The sequence below is a fragment of the Tachypleus tridentatus genome, unplaced genomic scaffold, assembly GCF_004210375.1.
Source record: "Tachypleus tridentatus isolate NWPU-2018 unplaced genomic scaffold, ASM421037v1 Hic_cluster_2, whole genome shotgun sequence".
In the NCBI taxonomy this organism is placed as follows: Eukaryota; Metazoa; Arthropoda; class Merostomata; order Xiphosura; family Limulidae; genus Tachypleus; species Tachypleus tridentatus.
The window spans coordinates 42299269-42322566 of NW_027467782.1; the positions used below are offsets into that span (position 1 = coordinate 42299269).

Sequence of the window (23298 nt, forward strand, 5' to 3'; positions counted from 1 at the left end):
GCCCTTCATTAGGTTTGATATTGTTTAAGGTTATTTACTTTTCTCAAGTTTCAACATAACTGTTCATTGTTATTTGTGAATCTTTTTCACTTTTAGAAAGAAATTAAGGATGTTTATTGGATAGCATTGTTAAATCCTATAACAGTGTGACATCATTCTCAGTCCTAGAATTAATTACCTTTGTGCATCTCTTAAAAAAATTTCAAAACAACTTTGTAATTTTTTTTATTAATATCAATATTAATATCACTTATATTATTATTCATTTTTCTATTTCCCATATATTATTATTGTTTCCTACATATTAATATCACTTATATTTTAATTCATTTTTCTATTTCCCATATATTAGTATTGTTTCTTATATATTAATATCACCTATATTTTAATTCATTTTTCTATTTCCCATATATTAGTATTGTTTCCTATATATTACTATCACCTATATTTTTATTCATTTTTCTATTTCCGGTATATTAGTATTGTTTCCTATATATTAATGTCACCTATATTTTTATTTATTTTTTGATTGAGATTGAGGAGGAACAGATAAATAAACAAAAACCTCAGAGTCAGAGGATGTTAGTGTTATGTTAGTTGATGAAGTAATAATGACAAGGGACATCGCAGTTAAAAACACTAGAAGTGAAGATAAGGGCCCCAGTAACAAATAATATGTCAAATACTTTCCCAATGATATATGAGTAGAACCTTATATCATGCAGATGCTCAAGTAGTTGCATACAAACCCAAGAATGATGTGAATGAAAATGGATAATATTGTCTCTAATAACATAACAAACACTGGATAATATGATACTCTATTTATGAAGTTGTAATTACGTTAAGTGGGTTTGTTTCTTTGTTTTGAATTTTGCACAAAGCTAATACGAAAACAATCTACCTTAGCTGTCCCTAATTTAGCAGAGTAAGACAAGAGGAAAAGCAACTCCTGGGGTACTCTTTCAAACGAATAATGGGATTGACCATAATAACGCCCTATGAATGAAAGAGCGAACATGTTTAGTTTAACGTGGATTCGCACCCGTGACTCTCAGATTACGAGTCGAGTGCCCTAACCACCTGACAATGCCGGGGCACGTAACGGAAGGTAAGTCATATATGTATATAATTACATAAGATTATATGTTTATCAAATAAATTATACAAATTATTTTAAGAATAAATACTTAATGATTGTTTAGCTTTATTTGTAACATGAGAGTCACAATCAATCAATTTAAAGTAAACATTATGACAAATTTAATTACGAAACTCGATAGGGTCGTACGCATTGTTTGTAACTCATTGATGCAGAGATTATCGAGTGTCGCGTGAAATATTTTGATGTGTAGAATACAGAAAACAGACGATCAGGTGTGACAGAGATAAATAGTTTGGTTTTCTGTTTCATGGCGCAAAGCAACTAGACTATCTGCGCTAAAGATAAATAAGTAGTTTTATTGGAATGGTGAAAGTAGAGAAACAGACAAAAATTAGCAGATGAGATGTTACGAAACGGAAATAGGCCAAAGAAAAGTAAAAAGGGAAGTTAGTCGTCGTGGAAGGCCTTACGATTAATATAGGCCTAATAATTGATATATTATTGTGAGTATTGTAAAAGATAACGAAAATAATTTATTTCGCCAAAGAGAGTACTGAGCATATATTTATATCTAATGTTTTAAAATCAAAATTACAGCTTAACTTCCGTTTGACTTATCTTTAAAAAAAAAAAAGTCAGCTAAGCCTAAAGTTACCAATAACCAACGTAAGCCTTATCGAAAGAATCTGATTCTGTTATGGCGAAATAGAAAATTTATTTCATTTCAAAAAAATATGATGAAATTCAAAAATACGATGCGACATTTGACGTTTACAAAACTTGCAGATTAGTAAAATTCACACCAACCTTCCTAAAAATAAAAGTATACTTCCAGACCAAAAAGTCCCCCAGTGGCTCAGCGGTATGTCTGCGGAATTACAACGTTAAAAACTGAGTTTCGATACCCGCGATGAGCAGAGCACAGATAGCCCATTGTGTAGCTTTGTGCTTAATACAAAACAACAACCGGACCAAAAAATCAAATATATCACATAAGAACTTCAAATTAAAAATTTAAAACAAAGTATAAAGGAAATTCTCTGCAAAAATGAACTGAATCCCCGCAACAAACTTGCAAGTTTAACTTTCTCTAAAGATTACTATTATCATCATTCATACGTAAAATTACATACTATAAAGGCTTAACAATCAACTAAAGCAGCCGTGGATTAACCATTAAGCAAAATACGCACATGATTAGGGCACCAGTGGAAAGGATAACCACAGAGATTTCCCCTAAGTTATAATGCCCTTACCTCTTTCACCACCACACTCAACTTTGGTTGATTTTTTTTTGTAATTGCTCTTATCTACCGTGCTTGATTTTACTCTGCATTGTTAAAAAAGTTTTCTTTGACTCGGTTAGTGACTGAAGTTTCGAAAATCTACTAAACTATGTATCTGAAGTAAGAAGTCATTAATTTCCGAAAGATTACTGTAAAGAGCGGTACAAAATGTTGATAAAACTTCAGGTAAAAGATGATCACATGTTATGATGTCTCACCTTGCAGATGAAATATTTTTCTCAATCATTTCTTCTGCTGTGGCTATTTATAAGAAATTATAGGCAGTGGAACTGTTTTGTTTTATCTTTTACTGCTTTATTCAGTCACATCTACAGAAACAAAAGAGAATAATACCACAGAAATATAAGTCAAACGAAATGGTAACAGATGTATACAGAGACGTGGCTAGTTTAATGTTTTTTTCGGTTTTGTTTTCGTGCCTTATATTGTCTTCTTTGTTTTGGTTTTATTTGCCTTATTATTGCTTTATAAGTGTGTTTTTCACTGAAGTTTTCTGAGCCGGAAGTTTTTTGGCTTCAAATAGCTTGCTGTTAAAAATCTTTGTTTGTGAGTACATGTTTTGTAATTTATCATACCAAGAAAAATTTTAGAAAGGAATGCTACTGTAGCAATGCTACCGTTCATATATTACATGTAACCTGAAAGAGCATTTGGGCATGTATGTATACCCTTGTAATTATGTAATAATATAAGCAGATCTGAAGCTGAGGTTTACTAAGGAGATAAGTACAAGGGTGCCTTCTGGTGATATTTTTTTATGAGACGAACGAACAATCCGAGACAGAAACACAAATACAACGAAGACAAACTTTCAGGTGTAATTCAACTATTTTGTGACTATAAATTCAGATCACTATGTGTTGTATTACATTTCTGAAAAGCTTGGAAAACAATTGAAAGATCGGAGCAGTCTAAAGGCGATAATTTGATCTTTTAGGTTAAATTACGTAAGACTTCGTTCGACATGTTCGATAACAAGGTTCTTAACATTGCAATGTTTATACCATACTACTAGTAGTAGTACAGTACTGTGTCACCGTGGTCATACGAAGATAATGTAAAGAACTGAAAAATCAATTTAGGATTGAAAAACGTGCATAAACTGAACAAGTTCATGTGAGCAAGGTTAGTTCTAAGTACTTGGCTTAACGTTAGTGGCCTCAGTTGCAATGTACAGGGTGGCCCGTAAGTCTCTACCCATCAATATATCTTATGTATCCAGTGTATCTGTGTGCTGTCCCTCATTCTCGCTTGCATAATATTATGCGACGCCATGTTCTGTGAGACATTTTCAAATATAAATGGGCTTACATCGGCCATATTTCTCTGCAAAAAATAAACGAATATATAATACATGCGTAATTGAATATAACATAATAACATATGAATAAACATATAACATATGAGTAGGAACTTACGGGCCACCCTGTATCAGCATTAGGCCTAACGTTAATGTTATCTGAGAACTGAGTGACAATAACGTTAGGCCTAAATACTGTAACTAGTTTAGTGTAAGTACACTGGAAACGCTACTGTAGCCTGGAATAATGAAGTGGACTATTCCCAGTGTAAGGCTGTCGTTTTGAATTTGCCTTCGCATCCAGGCATGTAAGTAAAGTTTCAGACATATGCCTATTTTGTTGATGCATGGTTTGTTGGCTCATCTAATAATCCCAGGTCAAATCTGAGCTCAAAAGAAAAGTTGAGGTTACAACTCATTCTTCAGATATTAGGATTAAGGTAATCTAGCCTTTGGCGTTTCTTCTTGCAATCAGCTACCATAACAACAACCTTAATGAACCTTGCAATGACTGAAAATTAATTTTTCTAAAATGGATTGAGGCCAATCATGAATGGTTTTCAACATATCATAATAAAGCAAGTCAATAAAAGTATTTATGAATTCATGTTTATGTGCTGATGGACCTGGACCTCAGGATAACTTTCTGACAGTCTTTGTCTAAATGTAGACAGAGTTTAGTATGTTTGACTGTCTTACGAATGTTTTCTTTATAAATTTTAGTGTTTTTCTTATCATTATAATTATATATTATCCGTATTATTTTGTGTTTTTCTTCTGTATTTTTCAGACAACAAGATGAAACGTTCATTTAAGTGGTGCACAAAAGAAAAAAACTGGCAAAAGAGAACCAACAAAAGGCTTTGGACTTAGTGGCCAAGACTAGATAGCAGATTAATTTTTCACTGAACTTACACAACAAGATCTTCCAAATCTAAACCATGAGAAGTCACTTGTACTGTATCTGACTTTGACATGATTAAATTTGAACCAAGCTTCACACCTACAAGTACCACTTTGTCTACTTGAACATCAGAACATCATGGTGACGTTGAGGTGTCACAGGCTTGCTCAACTAGAACAGCTTTCACAACTGATCTTACTATGCTTGTAAATTCTCCAGATATCTCTAGTGTTAATGTTGATGCAAGTTTCTCCACAAGACAGTTTGAAGTTGAAATAATTTCTGAAAATGAAAATTGCTGAACTATGGTAAAATGCTTCAGTCTAAAAAAGATGAAGAAACTAAAGCAAAAGATCCAGGGTTGTGGCTCGATTTCTCTGCTGCTGATGTGGCTTATTGGATTGCTTGTGGACCCACTGACTGTTAACACCACAATGGGTCATTTGTTAAATCTTACTGGATTTTCAGTAGTAGCAAACCAATGAAATACTGTTTGCAAAAAACTTTTCTTTGGGGTAAAAACCAATGGTGAGTAATACAAGAGAGAGTGGTTATTGTATTTACTATCGACTCTTTGTCCCTAAATTTTCCTCGTGTTTTGTTGAAATAGAAGGGTTCAGTGACTGGCGAAATACTATTGTAATTGATCATCATGAACGAAGCACTACTCACCGAGACTCTAGCTAACATACTTAACTTACAGACAAGGTTTAGACTTGCAACAAGAGTTGGAAAAAGAAATTAAAAGAAGTGTGCGATTACTGTGAACATATCTTGGAGCACGCAATAGTTGTTATTTGTACGTTAGCTGAACGTAGCCTGGCTTTTCACTGAACAGATGAAATTTGGTTCACTGCAGAATGGGAATTTTTTAGAGCTACTTGAGCTCAAAAGTCAGTTTGATCCATTTTTTAGCAGGACACATTTATAAATATGGAAATTCTGGAAAAGGAAGTCATTCATACTTGTCCAAAACCGCCTGTGAAGAACTCATTGAACCAATGGTTCAGAAGGTCTACACATTCGTTGTTGATGAAGTAAATTCTTCTGGTTATTTTAGTTTGTCAGTTGACTCGACGCCAGCTCTATCACATATAGATCAGTTAAGAGTTGTACTCGATTCTTAAAAAATGGGCAGCCTATTGAATGCTTTTTAACCTTTCTGGAACTAAAAAGTCATATGACTGATGAAATGGCAAACCAGGTATTGCAGTACTTACGTGAAGTTTGCAAACTTTATTTTAAAAAATATAGGGGTCAGTCTTATGACAATGCTGCTAACATGTCTGGGCGTTATAAGGATATGCAGCAAAAGATTTGGGGGCCTGGCATGGCCAAGCGCGTAAGTCGTGCGACTCGTAATCCGAGGGCCGCGGGTTCGCGCCCGCGTCGCGCTAAACATGCTCGCCCTCCCAGCCGTGGGAGTGTATAATGTGACGGTCAATCCCACTATTCGTTGGTAAAAGAGTAGCCCAAGAGTTGGCGGTGGGTGGTGATGACTAGCTGCCTTCCCTCTACTCTTACACTGCTTAATTAGGGACGGCTAGCACAGATAGCCCTCGAGTAGCTTTGTGCGAAATTCCAAAACAAGCAAAAGATTTTAGAAGAAAATAGGTTTGCCATATATGTGCCTTGTACAGCCCGTTCATTAAATCTAGTAGACCGAAGTTCTTTCTACTGCTGTCAAGTGGCAATTAACTTTTCTCTACAATGTATTTGTTCTATACATTTTTTTCAACCTCAGTTTGTTTATTTGTTTTTTATTTTGTTTCAAGACGCTGGCCTTTGTTGGTGATTAGAGTTTCAAGACGCTGACCTTTGTTAATGCTTAGAGTTTCAAGATGCTGACCTTTGTTAATGCTTAGAGTTTCAAGACGCTGACCTTTGTTGGTGATTAGAGTTTCAAGACATTGACCTTTGTTGGTGATTAGAGTTTCAAGACGCTGACCTTTGTTGGTGATTAGAGTTTCAAGACGCTGACCTTTGTTCATGATTAGAGTTTCAAGACGCTGACCTTTGTTGGTGATTAGAGTTTCAAAACTCTGTCCTTTGTTGGTGATTAGAGTTTCAAGACGCTGCCCTTTGTTGATACTTATAGTTTCAAGACGCTGACCTTTGTTGATACTTATAGTTTCAAGACGCTGACCTTTGTTGGTGATTAGAGTTTCAAGACGCTGACCTTTGTTGATGCTTAGAGTTTCAAGACGCTGACCTTTGTTGGTGATTAGAGTTTCAAGACGCTGACCTTTGTTGGTGATTAGAGTTTCAAGACATTGACCTTTGTTGGTGATTAGAGTTTCAAGACGCTGACCTTTGTTGGTGATTAGAGTTTCAAGACGCTGACCTTTGTTGGTGATTAGAGTTTCAAGACGCTGCCCTTTGTTGGTGATTAGAGTTTCAAGACGCTGACCTTTGTTGGTGATTAGAGTTTCAAGACGCTGACCTTTGTTGGTGATTAGAGTTTCAAGACGCTGACCTTTGTTGGTGATTAGAGTTTCAAGACGCTGACCTTTGTTGGTGATTAGAGTTTCAAGACGCTGACCTTTGTTGGTGATTAGAGTTTCAAGACGCTGACCTTTGTTGGTGATTAGAGTTTCAAGACGCTGACCTTTGTTGGTGATTAGAGTTTCAAGACGCTGACCTTTGTTGGTGATTAGAGTTTCAAGACGTTGACCTTTGTTGGTGATTAGAGTTTCAAGACGCTGACCTTTGTTGGTGATTAGAGTTTCAAGACGCTGACCTTTGTTGGTGATTAGAGTTTCAAGACGCTGACCTTTGTTGGTGATTAGAGTTTCAAGACGCTGACCTTTGTTGGTGATTAGAGTTTCAAGACGCTGACCTTTGTTGGTGATTAGAGTTTCAAGACGCTGACCTTTGTTGGTGATTAGAGTTTCAAGACGCTGACCTTTGTTGGTGATTAGAGTTTCAAGACGCTGACCTTTGTTGGTGATTAGAGTTTCAAGACGCTGACCTTTGTTGGTGATTAGAGTTTCAAGACGCTGACCTTTGTTGGTGATTAGAGTTTCAAGACGCTGACCTTTGTTGGTGATTAGAGTTTCAAGACGCTGACCTTTGTTGGTGATTAGAGTTTCAAGACGCTGACCTTTGTTGATGATTAGAGTTTCAAGACGCTGACCTTTGTTGGTGATTAGAGTTTCAAGACGCTGACCTTTGTTGGTGATTAGAGTTTCAAGACGCTGACCTTTGTTGGTGATTAGAGTTTCAAGACGCTGACCTTTGTTGGTGATTAGAGTTTCAAGACGCTGACCTTTGTTGGTGATTAGAGTTTCAAGACGCTGACCTTTGTTGGTGATTAGAGTTTCAAGACGCTGACCTTTGTTGGTGATTAGAGTTTCAAGACGCTGACCTTTGTTGGTGATTAGAGTTTCAAGACGCTGACCTTTGTTGGTGATTAGAGTTTCAAGACGCTGACCTTTGTTGGTGATTAGAGTTTCAAGACGCTGACCTTTGTTGGTGATTAGAGTTTCAAGACGCTGACCTTTGTTGGTGATTAGAGTTTCAAGACGCTGACCTTTGTTGGTGATTAGAGTTTCAAGACGCTGACCTTTGTTGGTGATTAGAGTTTCAAGACGCTGACCTTTGTTGGTGATTAGAGTTTCAAGACGCTGACCTTTGTTGGTGATTAGAGTTTCAAGACGATTGACCTTTGTTGGTGATTAGAGTTTCAAGACGCTGACCTTTGTTGGTGATTAGAGTTTCAAGACGCTGACCTTTGTTGGTGATTAGAGTTTCAAGACATTGACCTTTGTTGGTGATTAGAGTTTCAAGACGCTGACCTTTGTTGGTGATTAGAGTTTCAAGACATTGACCTTTGTTGGTGATTAGAGTTTCAAGACATTGACCTTTGTTGGTGATTAGAGTTTCAAGACATTGACCTTTGTTGGTGATTAGAGTTTCAAGACGCTGACCTTTGTTGGTGATTAGAGTTTCAAGACGCTGACCTTTGTTGGTGATTAGAGTTTCAAGACGCTGACCTTTGTTGGTGATTAGAGTTTCAAGACGCTGACCTTTGTTGGTGATTAGAGTTTCAAGACGCTGACCTTTGTTGGTGATTAGAGTTTCAAGACGCTGACCTTTGTTGGTGATTAGAGTTTCAAGACGTTGACCTTTGTTGGTGATTAGAGTTTCAAGACGCTGACCTTTGTTGGTGATTAGAGTTTCAAGACGCTGATTTTGTTGGTGATTAGAGTTTCAAGACGCTGACCTTTGTTGGTGATTAGAGTTTCAAGACGCTGACCTTTGTTGGTGATTAGAGTTTCAAGACGCTGACCTTTGTTGGTGATTAGAGTTTCAAGACGCTGACCTTTGTTGGTGATTAGAGTTTCAAGACGCTGACCTTTGTTGGTGATTAGAGTTTCAAGACGCTGACCTTTTTGTTGGTGATTAGAGTTTCAAGACGCTGCCCTTGTTGATATTAGAGTTTCAAGACGCTGACCTTTGTTGAGTTTCAAGTGATTAGAGTTTCAAGACGCTGACCTTTGTTGGTGATTAGAGTTTCAAGACGCTGACCTTTGTTGGTGATTAGAGTTTCAAGACGCTGACCTTTGTTGGTGATTAGAGTTTCAAGACGCTGACCTTTGTTGGTGATTAGAGTTTCAAGACGCTGACCTTTGTTGGTGATTAGAGTTTCAAGACGTTGATCTTTGGTGATTAGAGTTTCAAGACGTTGATCCTTTGTTGGTGATTAGAGTTTCAAGACGTTGATCTTTGTTGGTGATTAGAGTTTCAAGACGTTGATCTTTGTTGGTGATTAGAGTTTCAAGACGTTGATCTTTGTTGGTGATTAGAGTTTCAAGACGTTGACCTTTGTTGGTGATTAGAGTTTCAAGACGCTTGACCTTTGTTGGTGATTAGAGTTTCAAGACGTTGACCTTTGTTGGTGATTAGAGTTTCAAGACGCTGACCTTTGTTGGTGATTAGAGTTTCAAGACGCTGACCTTTGTTGGTGATTAGAGTTTCAAGACGCTGACCTTTGTTGGTGATTAGAGTTTCAAGACGCTGACCTTTGTTGGTGATTAGAGTTTCAAGACGCTGACCTTTGTTGGTGATTAGAGTTTCAAGACGCTGACCTTTGTTGTGATTAGAGTTTCAAGACGCTGACCTTTGTTGGTGATTAGAGTTTCAAGACGCTGACCTTTGTTGGTGATTAGAGTTTCAAGACGCTGACCTTTGTTGGTGATTAGAGTTTCAAGACGCTGTCCTTTGTTGGTGATTAGAGTTTCAAGACGCTGACCTTTGTTGGTGATTAGAGTTTCAAGACGCTGACCTTTGTTGGTGATTAGAGTTTCAAGACGCTGACCTTTGTTGGTGATTAGAGTTTCAAGACGCTGACCTTTGTTGGTGATTAGAGTTTCAAGACGCTGACCTTTGTTGGTGATTAGAGTTTCAAGACGCTGACCTTTGTTGGTGATTAGAGTTTCAAGACGCTGACCTTTGTTGGTGATTAGAGTTTCAAGACGCTGACCTTTGTTGGTGATTAGAGTTTCAAGACGCTGACCTTTGTTGGTGATTAGAGTTTCAAGACGCTGACCTTTGTTGGTGATTAGAGTTTCAAGACGCTGACCTTTGTTGGTGATTAGAGTTTCAAGACCTGACCTTTGTTGGTGATTAGAGTTTCAAGACGCTGACCTTTGTTGGTGATTAGAGTTTCAAGACGCTGACCTTTTTTGGTGATTAGAGTTTCAAGACGCTGACCTTTGTTGGTGATTAGAGTTTCAAGACGCTGACCTTTGTTGGTGATTAGAGTTTCAAGACGCTGACCTTTGTTGGTGATTAGAGTTTCAAGACGCTGACCTTTGTTGGTGATTAGAGTTTCAAGACGCTGACCTTTGTTGGTGATTAGAGTTTCAAGACGCTGACCTTTGTTGGTGATTAGAGTTTCAAGACGCTGACCTTTGTTGGTGATTAGAGTTTCAAGACGCTGACCTTTGTTGGTGATTAGAGTTTCAAGACGCTGACCTTTGTTGGTGATTAGAGTTTCAAGACGCTGACCTTTGTTGGTGATTAGAGTTTCAAGACGCTGACCTTTGTTGGTGATTAGAGTTTCAAGACGCTGACCTTTGTTGGTGATTAGAGTTTCAAGACGCTGACCTTTGTTGGTGATTAGAGTTTCAAGACGCTGACCTTTGTTGGTGATTAGAGTTTCAAGACATTGACCTTTGTTGGTGATTAGAGTTTCAAGACGCTGACCTTTGTTGGTGATTAGAGTTTCAAGACGCTGACCTTTGTTGGTGATTAGAGTTTCAAGACGCTGACCTTTGTTGGTGATTAGAGTTTCAAGACGCTGACCTTTGTTGATGATTAGAGTTTCAAGACGCTGACCTTTGTTGGTGATTAGAGTTTCAAGACGCTGACCTTTGTTGGTGATTAGAGTTTCAAGACGCTGACCTTTGTTGGTGATTAGAGTTTCAAGACGCTGACCTTTGTTGGTGATTAGAGTTTCAAGACGCTGACCTTTGTTGGTGATTAGAGTTTCAAGACGTTGACCTTTGTTGGTGATTAGAGTTTCAAGACATTGACCTTTGTTGGTGATTAGAGTTTCAAGACGCTGACCTTTGTTGGTGATTAGAGTTTCAAGACGCTGACCTTTGTTGGTGATTAGAGTTTCAAGACGCTGACCTTTGTTGGTGATTAGAGTTTCAAGACGCTGACCTTTGTTGGTGATTAGAGTTTCAAGACGCTGACCTTTGTTGGTGATTAGAGTTTCAAGACGCTGACCTTTGTTGATACTTATAGTTTCAAGACGCTGACCTTTGTTGGTGATTAGAGTTTCAAGACGCTGACCTTTGTTGGTGATTAGAGTTTCAAGACGCTGACCTTTGTTGGTGATTAGAGTTTCAAGACGCTGACCTTTGTTGGTGATTAGAGTTTCAAGACGCTGACCTTTGTTGGTGATTAGAGTTTCAAGACGCTGACCTTTGTTGGTGATTAGAGTTTCAAGACGCTGACCTTTGTTGGTGATTAGAGTTTCAAGACGCTGACCTTTGTTGGTGATTAGAGTTTCAAGACGCTGACCTTTGTTGGTGATTAGAGTTTCAAGACGCTGACCTTTGTTGGTGATTAGAGTTTCAAGACGCTGACCTTTGTTGATGATTAGAGTTTCAAGACGCTGACCTTTGTTGGTGATTAGAGTTTCAAGACGCTGACCTTTGTTGGTGATTAGAGTTTCAAGACGCTGACCTTTGTTGGTGATTAGAGTTTCAAGACGCTGACCTTTGTTGGTGATTAGAGTTTCAAGACGCTGACCTTTGTTGGTGATTAGAGTTTCAAGACGCTGACCTTTGTTGGTGATTAGAGTTTCAAGACGCTGACCTTTGTTGATGATTAGAGTTTCAAGACGCTGACCTTTGTTGGTGATTAGAGTTTCAAGACGCTGACCTTTGTTGGTGATTAGAGTTTCAAGACGCTGACCTTTGTTGGTGATTAGAGTTTCAAGACGCTGACCTTTGTTGGTGATTAGAGTTTCAAGACGCTGACCTTTGTTGGTGATTAGAGTTTCAAGACATTGACCTTTGTTGGTGATTAGAGTTTCAAGACGCTGACCTTTGTTGGTGATTAGAGTTTCAAGACGCTGACCTTTGTTGGTGATTAGAGTTTCAAGACGCTGACCTTTGTTGGTGATTAGAGTTTCAAGACGCTGACCTTTGTTGGTGATTAGAGTTTCAAGACGCTGACCTTTGTTGGTGATTAGAGTTTCAAGACGTTGACTTTTGTTGGTGATTAGAGTTTCAAGACGCTGACCTTTGTTGATGATTAGAGTTTCAAGACGCTGACCTTTGTTGGTGATTAGAGTTTCAAGACGCTGACCTTTGTTGATGCTTAGAGTTTCAAGACGCTGACCTTTGTTGGTGATTAGAGTTTCAAGACGCTGACCTTTGTTGGTGATTAGAGTTTCAAGACGCTGACCTTTGTTGGTGATTAGAGTTTCAAGACGCTGACCTTTGTTGGTGATTAGAGTTTCAAGACGCTGACCTTTGTTGGTGATTAGAGTTTCAAGACGCTGACCTTTGTTGGTGATTAGAGTTTCAAGACGCTGACCTTTGTTGGTGATTAGAGTTTCAAGACGCTGACCTTTGTTGGTGATTAGAGTTTCAAGACGCTGACCTTTGTTGGTGATTAGAGTTTCAAGACGCTGACCTTTGTTGGTGATTAGAGTTTCAAGACGCTGACCTTTGTTGGTGATTAGAGTTTCAAGACGCTGACCTTTGTTGGTGATTAGAGTTTCAAGACGCTGACCTTTGTTGGTGATTAGAGTTTCAAGACGCTGACTTTTTTGTTGGTGATTAGAGTTTCAAGACGCTGACCTTTGTTGGTGATTAGAGTTTCAAGACAACTGACCTTTGTTGGTGATTAGAGTTTCAAGACGCTGACCTTTGTTGGTGATTAGAGTTTCAAGACGCTGACCTTTGTTGGTGATTAGAGTTTCAAGACGCTGACCTTTGTTGGTGATTAGAGTTTCAAGACGCTGACCTTTGTTGGTGATTAGAGTTTCAAGACGCTGACCTTTGTTGGTGATTAGAGTTTCAAGACGCTGACCTTTGTTGGTGATTAGAGTTTCAAGACGCTGACCTTTGTTGGTGATTAGAGTTTCAAGACGCTGACCTTTGTTGGTGATTAGAGTTTCAAGACGCTGACCTTTGTTAGTGATTAGAGTTTCAAGACGCTGACCTGTGTTGATGATAGAGTTTCAAGACATTGACCTTTGTTGGTGATTAGAGTTTCAAGACGTTGACCTTTGTTGGTGATTAGAGTTTCAAGACGCTGACCTTTGTTGATGCTTAGAGTTTCAAGACGCTGACCTTTGTTGGTGATTAGAGTTTCAAGACGCTGACCTGTGTTGATGCTAAGAGTTTCAAGACATTGACCTTTGTTGGTGATTAGAGTTTCAAGACGCTGACCTTTGTTGGTGATTAGAGTTTCAAGACGCTTGACCTTTGTTGGTGATTAGAGTTTCAAGACGCTGACCTTTGTTGGTGATTAGAGTTTCAAGACGCTGACCTTTGTTGGTGATTAGAGTTTCAAGACATTGACCTTTGTTGGTGATTAGAGTTTCAAGACGCTGACCTTTGTTGGTGATTAGAGTTTCAAGACATTGACCTTTGTTGGTGATTAGAGTTTCAAGACGCTGACCTTTGTTGGTGATTAGAGTTTCAAGACGCTGACCTTTGTTGGTGATTAGAGTTTCAAGACGCTGACCTTTGTTGGTGATTAGAGTTTCAAGACGCTGACCTTTGTTGGTGATTAGAGTTTCAAGACGCTGACCTTTGTTGGTGATTAGAGTTTCAAGACGCTGACCTTTGTTGGTGATTAGAGTTTCAAGACGCTGACCTTTGTTGGTGATTAGAGTTTCAAGACGCTGACCTTTGTTGATTCTGAGAGTTTCAAGACGTTGACCTTTGTTGGTGATTAGAGTTTCAAAACTCTTTGTTTGTTGGTGATAAGAGTTTCAAGACGCTGCCCTTTGTTGATCCTTATAGTTTCAAGACGCTGCCCTTTGTTGATACTTATAGTTTCAAGACGCTGACTTTTGTTAATGCTTAGAGTTTCAAGATGCTAACCTTTGTTGGTGATTAGAGTTTCAAGACGCTGACCTTTGTTGGTGATTAGAGTTTCAAGACGCTGACCTTTGTTGGTGATTAGAGTTTCAAGACGCTGATCTTTGTTGGTGATTAGAGTTTCAAGACGATGACCTTTGTTGGTGATTAGAGTTTCAAGACGCTGACCTTTGTTGGTGATTAGAGTTTCAAGACATTGACCTTTGTTGGTGATTAGAGTTTTGAAGACGTGACTGATTTTTTTGTTGTTTGTGATTAGGGTCACAAGACGCTGACCTTTGTTGGTGATTAGAGTTTCAAGACGCTGACCTTTGTTGGTGATTAGAGTTTCAAGACGCTGACCTTTGTTGGTGATTAGAGTTTCAAGACGCTGACCTTTGTTGGTGATTAGAGTTTCAAGACGCTGACCTTTGTTGGTGATTAGAGTTTCAAGACGCTGACCTTTGTTGGTGATTAGAGTTTCAAGACGCTGACCTTTGTTGGTGATTAGAGTTTCAAGACGCTGACCTTTGTTGGTGATTAGAGTTTCAAGACGCTGACCTTTGTTGGTGATTAGAGTTTCAAGACGCTGACCTTTGTTGGTGATTAGAGTTTCAAGACGCTGACCTTTGTTGGTGATTAGAGTTTCAAGACGCTGACCTTTGTTGGTGATTAGAGTTTCAAGACGCTGACCTTTGTTGGTGATTAGAGTTTCAAGACGCTGACCTTTGTTGGTGATTAGAGTTTCAAGACGCTGACCTTTGTTGGTGATTAGAGTTTCAAGACGCTGACCTTTGTTGGTGATTAGAGTTTCAAGACGCTGACCTTTGTTGGTGATTAGAGTTTCAAGACGCTGACCTTTGTTGGTGATTAGAGTTTCAAGACGCTGACCTTTGTTGGTGATTAGAGTTTCAAGACGCTGACCTTTGTTGGTGATTAGAGTTTCAAGACGCTGACCTTTGTTGGTGATTAGAGTTTCAAGACGCTGACCTTTGTTGGTGATTAGAGTTTCAAGACGCTGACCTTTGTTGGTGATTAGAGTTTCAAGACGCTGACCTTTGTTGGTGATTAGAGTTTCAAGACGCTGACCTTTGTTGGTGATTAGAGTTTCAAGACGCTGACCTTTGTTGGTGATTAGAGTTTCAAGACGCTGACCTTTGTTGGTGATTAGAGTTTCAAGACGCTGACCTTTGTTGGTGATTAGAGTTTCAAGACGCTGACCTTTGTTGGTGATTAGAGTTTCAAGACGCTGACCTTTGTTGGTGATTAGAGTTTCAAGACGCTGACCTTTGTTGGTGATTAGAGTTTCAAGACGCTGACCTTTGTTGGTGATTAGAGTTTCAAGACGCTGACCTTTGTTGGTGATTAGAGTTTCAAGACGCTGACCTTTGTTGGTGATTAGAGTTTCAAGACGCTGACCTTTGTTGGTGATTAGAGTTTCAAGACGCTGACCTTTGTTGGTGATTAGAGTTTCAAGACGCTGACCTTTGTTGGTGATTAGAGTTTCAAGACGCTGACCTTTGTTGGTGATTAGAGTTTCAAGACGCTGACCTTTGTTGGTGATTAGAGTTTCAAGACGCTGACCTTTGTTGGTGATTAGAGTTTCAAGACGCTGACCTTTGTTGGTGATTAGAGTTTCAAGACGCTGACCTTTGTTGGTGATTAGAGTTTCAAGACGCTGACCTTTGTTGGTGATTAGAGTTTCAAGACGCTGACCTTTGTTGGTGATTAGAGTTTCAAGACGCTGACCTTTGTTGGTGATTAGAGTTTCAAGACGCTGACCTTTGTTGGTGATTAGAGTTTCAAGACGCTGACCTTTGTTGGTGATTAGAGTTTCAAGACGCTGACCTTTGTTGGTGATTAGAGTTTCAAGACGCTGACCTTTGTTGGTGATTAGAGTTTCAAGACGCTGACCTTTGTTGGTGATTAGAGTTTCAAGACGCTGACCTTTGTTGGTGATTAGAGTTTCAAGACGCTGACCTTTGTTGGTGATTAGAGTTTCAAGACGCTGACCTTTGTTGGTGATTAGAGTTTCAAGACGCTGACCTTTGTTGGTGATTAGAGTTTCAAGACGCTGACCTTTGTTGGTGATTAGAGTTTCAAGACGCTGACCTTTGTTGGTGATTAGAGTTTCAAGACGCTGACCTTTGTTGGTGATTAGAGTTTCAAGACGCTGACCTTTGTTGGTGATTAGAGTTTCAAGACGCTGACCTTTGTTGGTGATTAGAGTTTCAAGACGCTGACCTTTGTTGGTGATTAGAGTTTCAAGACGCTGACCTTTGTTGGTGATTAGAGTTTCAAGACGCTGACCTTTGTTGGTGATTAGAGTTTCAAGACGCTGACCTTTGTTGGTGATTAGAGTTTCAAGACGCTGACCTTTGTTGGTGATTAGAGTTTCAAGACGCTGACCTTTGTTGGTGATTAGAGTTTCAAGACGCTGACCTTTGTTGGTGATTAGAGTTTCAAGACGCTGACCTTTGTTGGTGATTAGAGTTTCAAGACGCTGACCTTTGTTGGTGATTAGAGTTTCAAGACGCTGACCTTTGTTGGTGATTAGAGTTTCAAGACGCTGACCTTTGTTGGTGATTAGAGTTTCAAGACGCTGACCTTTGTTGGTGATTAGAGTTTCAAGACGCTGACCTTTGTTGGTGATTAGAGTTTCAAGACGCTGACCTTTGTTGGTGATTAGAGTTTCAAGACGCTGACCTTTGTTGGTGATTAGAGTTTCAAGACGCTGACCTTTGTTGGTGATTAGAGTTTCAAGACGCTGACCTTTGTTGGTGATTAGAGTTTCAAGACGCTGACCTTTGTTGGTGATTAGAGTTTCAAGACGCTGACCTTTGTTGGTGATTAGAGTTTCAAGACGCTGACCTTTGTTGGTGATTAGAGTTTCAAGACGCTGACCTTTGTTGGTGATTAGAGTTTCAAGACGCTGACCTTTGTTGGTGATTAGAGTTTCAAGACGCTGACCTTTGTTGGTGATTAGAGTTTCAAGACGCTGACCTTTGTTGGTGATTAGAGTTTCAAGACGCTGACCTTTGTTGGTGATTAGAGTTTCAAGACGCTGACCTTTGTTGGTGATTAGAGTTTCAAGACGCTGACCTTTGTTGGTGATTAGAGTTTCAAGACGCTGACCTTTGTTGGTGATTAGAGTTTCAAGACGCTGACCTTTGTTGGTGATTAGAGTTTCAAGACGCTGACCTTTGTTGGTGATTAGAGTTTCAAGACGCTGACCTTTGTTGGTGATTAGAGTTTCAAGACGCTGACCTTTGTTGGTGATTAGAGTTTCAAGACGCTGACCTTTGTTGGTGATTAGAGTTTCAAGACGCTGACCTTTGTTGGTGATTAGAGTTTCAAGACGCTGACCTTTGTTGGTGATTAGAGTTTCAAGACGCTGACCTTTGTTGGTGATTAGAGTTTCAAGACGCTGACCTTTGTTGGTGATTAGAGTTTCAAGACGCTGACCTTTGTTGGTGATTAGAGTTTCAAGACGCTGACCTTTGTTGGTGATTAGAGTTTCAAGACGCTGACCTTTGTTGGTGATTAGAGTTTCAAGACGCTGACCTTTGTTGGTGATTAGAGTTTCAAGACGCTGACCTTTGTTGGTGATTAGAGTTTCAAGACGCTGACCTTTGTTGGTGATTAGAGTTTCAAGACGCTGACCTTTGTTGGTGATTAGAGTTTCAAGACGCTGACCTTTGTTGGTGATTAGAGTTTCAAGACGCTGACCTTTGTTGGTGATTAGAGTTTCAAGACGCTGACCTTTGTTGGTGATTAGAGTTTCAAGACGCTGACCTTTGTTGGTGATTAGAGTTTCAAGACGCTGACCTTTGTTGGTGATTAGAGTTTCAAGACGCTGACCTTTGTTGGTGATTAGAGTTTCAAGACGCTGACCTTTGTTGGTGATTAGAGTTTCAAGACGCTGACCTTTGTTGGTGATTAGAGTTTCAAGACGCTGACCTTTGTTGGTGATTAGAGTTTCAAGACGCTGACCTTTGTTGGTGATTAGAGTTTCAAGACGCTGACCTTTGTTGGTGATTAGAGTTTCAAGACGCTGACCTTTGTTGGTGATTAGAGTTTCAAGACGCTGACCTTTGTTGGTGATTAGAGTTTCAAGACGCTGACCTTTGTTGGTGATTAGAGTTTCAAGACGCTGACCTTTGTTGGTGATTAGAGTTTCAAGACGCTGACCTTTGTTGGTGATTAGAGTTTCAAGACGCTGACCTTTGTTGGTGATTAGAGTTTCAAGACGCTGACCTTTGTTGGTGATTAGAGTTTCAAGACGCTGACCTTTGTTGGTGATTAGAGTTTCAAGACGCTGACCTTTGTTGGTGATTAGAGTTTCAAGACGCTGACCTTTGTTGGTGATTAGAGTTTCAAGACGCTGACCTTTGTTGGTGATTAGAGTTTCAAGACGCTGACCTTTGTTGGTGATTAGAGTTTCAAGACGCTGACCTTTGTTGGTGATTAGAGTTTCAAGACGCTGACCTTTGTTGGTGATTAGAGTTTCAAGACGCTGACCTTTGTTGGTGATTAGAGTTTCAAGACGCTGACCTTTGTTGGTGATTAGAGTTTCAAGACGCTGACCTTTGTTGGTGATTAGAGTTTCAAGACGCTGACCTTTGTTGGTGATTAGAGTTTCAAGACGCTGACCTTTGTTGGTGATTAGAGTTTCAAGACGCTGACCTTTGTTGGTGATTAGAGTTTCAAGACGCTGACCTTTGTTGGTGATTAGAGTTTCAAGACGCTGACCTTTGTTGGTGATTAGAGTTTCAAGACGCTGACCTTTGTTGGTGATTAGAGTTTCAAGACGCTGACCTTTGTTGAGTTTCATGACCTAGAGTTTCAAGACGCTGACCTTTGTTGGTGATTAGAGTTTCAAGACGCTGACCTTTGTTGGTGATTAGAGTTTCAAGACGCTGACCTTTGTTGGTGATTAGAGTTTCAAGACGCTGACCTTTGTTGGTGATTAGAGTTTCAAGACGCTGACCTTTGTTGGTGATTAGAGTTTCAAGACGCTGACCTTTGTTGGTGATTAGAGTTTCAAGACGCTGACCTTTGTTGGTGATTAGAGTTTCAAGACGCTGACCTTTGTTGGTGATTAGAGTTTCAAGACGCTGACCTTTGTTGGTGATTAGAGTTTCAAGACGCTGACCTTTGTTGGTGATTAGAGTTTCAAGACGCTGACCTTTGTTGGTGATTAGAGTTTCAAGACGCTGACCTTTGTTGGTGATTAGAGTTTCAAGACGCTGACCTTTGTTGGTGATTAGAGTTTCAAGACGCTGACCTTTGTTGGTGATTAGAGTTTCAAGACGCTGACCTTTGTTGGTGATTAGAGTTTCAAGACGCTGACCTTTGTTGGTGATTAGAGTTTCAAGACGCTGACCTTTGTTGGTGATTAGAGTTTCAAGACGCTGACCTTTGTTGGTGATTAGAGTTTCAAGACGCTGACCTTTGTTGGTGATTAGAGTTTCAAGACGCTGACCTTTGTTGGTGATTAGAGTTTCAAGACGCTGACCTTTGTTGGTGATTAGAGTTTCAAGACGCTGACCTTTGTTGGTGATTAGAGTTTCAAGACGCTGACCTTTGTTGGTGATTAGAGTTTCAAGACGCTGACCTTTGTTGGTGATTAGAGTTTCAAGACGCTGACCTTTGTTGGTGATTAGAGTTTCAAGACGCTGACCTTTGTTGGTGATTAGAGTTTCAAGACGCTGACCTTTGTTGGTGATTAGAGTTTCAAGACGCTGACCTTTGTTGGTGATTAGAGTTTCAAGACGCTGACCTTTGTTGGTGATTAGAGTTTCAAGACGCTGACCTTTGTTGGTGATTAGAGTTTCAAGACGCTGACCTTTGTTGGTGATTAGAGTTTCAAGACGCTGACCTTTGTTGGTGATTAGAGTTTCAAGACGCTGACCTTTGTTGGTGATTAGAGTTTCAAGACGCTGACCTTTGTTGGTGATTAGAGTTTCAAGACGCTGACCTTTGTTGGTGATTAGAGTTTCAAGACGCTGACCTTTGTTGGTGATTAGAGTTTCAAGACGCTGACCTTTGTTGGTGATTAGAGTTTCAAGACGCTGACCTTTGTTGGTGATTAGAGTTTCAAGACGCTGACCTTTGTTGGTGATTAGAGTTTCAAGACGCTGACCTTTGTTGGTGATTAGAGTTTCAAGACGCTGACCTTTGTTGGTGATTAGAGTTTCAAGACGCTGACCTTTGTTGGTGATTAGAGTTTCAAGACGCTGACCTTTGTTGGTGATTAGAGTTTCAAGACGCTGACCTTTGTTGGTGATTAGAGTTTCAAGACGCTGACCTTTGTTGGTGATTAGAGTTTCAAGACGCTGACCTTTGTTGGTGATTAGAGTTTCAAGACGCTGACCTTTGTTGGTGATTAGAGTTTCAAGACGCTGACCTTTGTTGGTGATTAGAGTTTCAAGACGCTGACCTTTGTTGGTGATTAGAGTTTCAAGACGCTGACCTTTGTTGGTGATTAGAGTTTCAAGACGCTGACCTTTGTTGGTGATTAGAGTTTCAAGACGCTGACCTTTGTTGGTGATTAGAGTTTCAAGACGCTGACCTTTGTTGGTGATTAGAGTTTCAAGACGCTGACCTTTGTTGGTGATTAGAGTTTCAAGACGCTGACCTTTGTTGGTGATTAGAGTTTCAAGACGCTGACCTTTGTTGGTGATTAGAGTTTCAAGACGCTGACCTTTGTTGGTGATTAGAGTTTCAAGACGCTGACCTTTGTTGGTGATTAGAGTTTCAAGACGCTGACCTTTGTTGGTGATTAGAGTTTCAAGACGCTGACCTTTGTTGGTGATTAGAGTTTCAAGACGCTGACCTTTGTTGGTGATTAGAGTTTCAAGACGCTGACCTTTGTTGGTGATTAGAGTTTCAAGACGCTGACCTTTGTTGGTGATTAGAGTTTCAAGACGCTGACCTTTGTTGGTGATTAGAGTTTCAAGACGCTGACCTTTGTTGGTGATTAGAGTTTCAAGACGCTGACCTTTGTTGGTGATTAGAGTTTCAAGACGCTGACCTTTGTTGGTGATTAGAGTTTCAAGACGCTGACCTTTGTTGGTGATTAGAGTTTCAAGACGCTGACCTTTGTTGGTGATTAGAGTTTCAAGACGCTGACCTTTGTTGGTGATTAGAGTTTCAAGACGCTGACCTTTGTTGGTGATTAGAGTTTCAAGACGCTGACCTTTGTTGGTGATTAGAGTTTCAAGACGCTGACCTTTGTTGGTGATTAGAGTTTCAAGACGCTGACCTTTGTTGGTGATTAGAGTTTCAAGACGCTGACCTTTGTTGGTGATTAGAGTTTCAAGACGCTGACCTTTGTTGGTGATTAGAGTTTCAAGACGCTGACCTTTGTTGGTGATTAGAGTTTCAAGACGCTGACCTTTGTTGGTGATTAGAGTTTCAAGACGCTGACCTTTGTTGGTGATTAGAGTTTCAAGACGCTGACCTTTGTTGGTGATTAGAGTTTCAAGACGCTGACCTTTGTTGGTGATTAGAGTTTCAAGACGCTGACCTTTGTTGGTGATTAGAGTTTCAAGACGCTGACCTTTGTTGGTGATTAGAGTTTCAAGACGCTGACCTTTGTTGGTGATTAGAGTTTCAAGACGCTGACCTTTGTTGGTGATTAGAGTTTCAAGACGCTGACCTTTGTTGGTGATTAGAGTTTCAAGACGCTGACCTTTGTTGGTGATTAGAGTTTCAAGACGCTGACCTTTGTTGGTGATTAGAGTTTCAAGACGCTGACCTTTGTTGGTGATTAGAGTTTCAAGACGCTGACCTTTGTTGGTGATTAGAGTTTCAAGACGCTGACCTTTGTTGGTGATTAGAGTTTCAAGACGCTGACCTTTGTTGGTGATTAGAGTTTCAAGACGCTGACCTTTGTTGGTGATTAGAGTTTCAAGACGCTGACCTTTGTTGGTGATTAGAGTTTCAAGACGCTGACCTTTGTTGGTGATTAGAGTTTCAAGACGCTGACCTTTGTTGGTGATTAGAGTTTCAAGACGCTGACCTTTGTTGGTGATTAGAGTTTCAAGACGCTGACCTTTGTTGGTGATTAGAGTTTCAAGACGCTGACCTTTGTTGGTGATTAGAGTTTCAAGACGCTGACCTTTGTTGGTGATTAGAGTTTCAAGACGCTGACCTTTGTTGGTGATTAGAGTTTCAAGACGCTGACCTTTGTTGGTGATTAGAGTTTCAAGACGCTGACCTTTGTTGGTGATTAGAGTTTCAAGACGCTGACCTTTGTTGGTGATTAGAGTTTCAAGACGCTGACCTTTGTTGGTGATTAGAGTTTCAAGACGCTGACCTTTGTTGGTGATTAGAGTTTCAAGACGCTGACCTTTGTTGGTGATTAGAGTTTCAAGACGCTGACCTTTGTTGGTGATTAGAGTTTCAAGACGCTGACCTTTGTTGGTGATTAGAGTTTCAAGACGCTGACCTTTGTTGGTGATTAGAGTTTCAAGACGCTGACCTTTGTTGGTGATTAGAGTTTCAAGACGCTGACCTTTGTTGGTGATTAGAGTTTCAAGACGCTGACCTTTGTTGGTGATTAGAGTTTCAAGACGCTGACCTTTGTTGGTGATTAGAGTTTCAAGACGCTGACCTTTGTTGGTGATTAGAGTTTCAAGACGCTGACCTTTGTTGGTGATTAGAGTTTCAAGACGCTGACCTTTGTTGGTGATTAGAGTTTCAAGACGCTGACCTTTGTTGGTGATTAGAGTTTCAAGACGCTGACCTTTGTTGGTGATTAGAGTTTCAAGACGCTGACCTTTGTTGGTGATTAGAGTTTCAAGACGCTGACCTTTGTTGGTGATTAGAGTTTCAAGACGCTGACCTTTGTTGGTGATTAGAGTTTCAAGACGCTGACCTTTGTTGGTGATTAGAGTTTCAAGACGCTGACCTTTGTTGGTGATTAGAGTTTCAAGACGCTGACCTTTGTTGGTGATTAGAGTTTCAAGACGCTGACCTTTGTTGGTGATTAGAGTTTCAAGACGCTGACCTTTGTTGGTGATTAGAGTTTCAAGACGCTGACCTTTGTTGGTGATTAGAGTTTCAAGACGCTGACCTTTGTTGGTGATTAGAGTTTCAAGACGCTGACCTTTGTTGGTGAT

General features: G+C 39.8%; 2 protein-coding genes across 17 annotated transcripts in view; both read left to right on the forward strand.

Annotated features, from left to right (window-relative positions):
• Window positions 1-23298, forward strand: part of LOC143243177 (uncharacterized) — a 386181-nt gene that overhangs the window by 196887 nt on the left and 165996 nt on the right. The window lies entirely within an intron of this gene.
• The window catches only part of LOC143242691 (histone-lysine N-methyltransferase SETMAR-like), a 49638-nt gene that overhangs the window by 11392 nt on the left and 14948 nt on the right, over window positions 1-23298 (forward strand). For 6 of the 9 annotated variants that reach the window (XM_076486163.1, XM_076486161.1, XM_076486165.1 and 3 more), the window contains one exon: window positions 910-1111. The exons of the other annotated variants lie outside the window; for them this stretch is intronic. In XM_076486163.1, the coding sequence (XP_076342278.1) occupies window positions 1090-1111 (22 nt within the window). In that variant the 5' untranslated portion in view covers window positions 910-1089. The remainder of the gene's footprint in view (window positions 1-909; window positions 1112-23298) is intronic. 9 annotated transcript variants of the gene reach the window in all.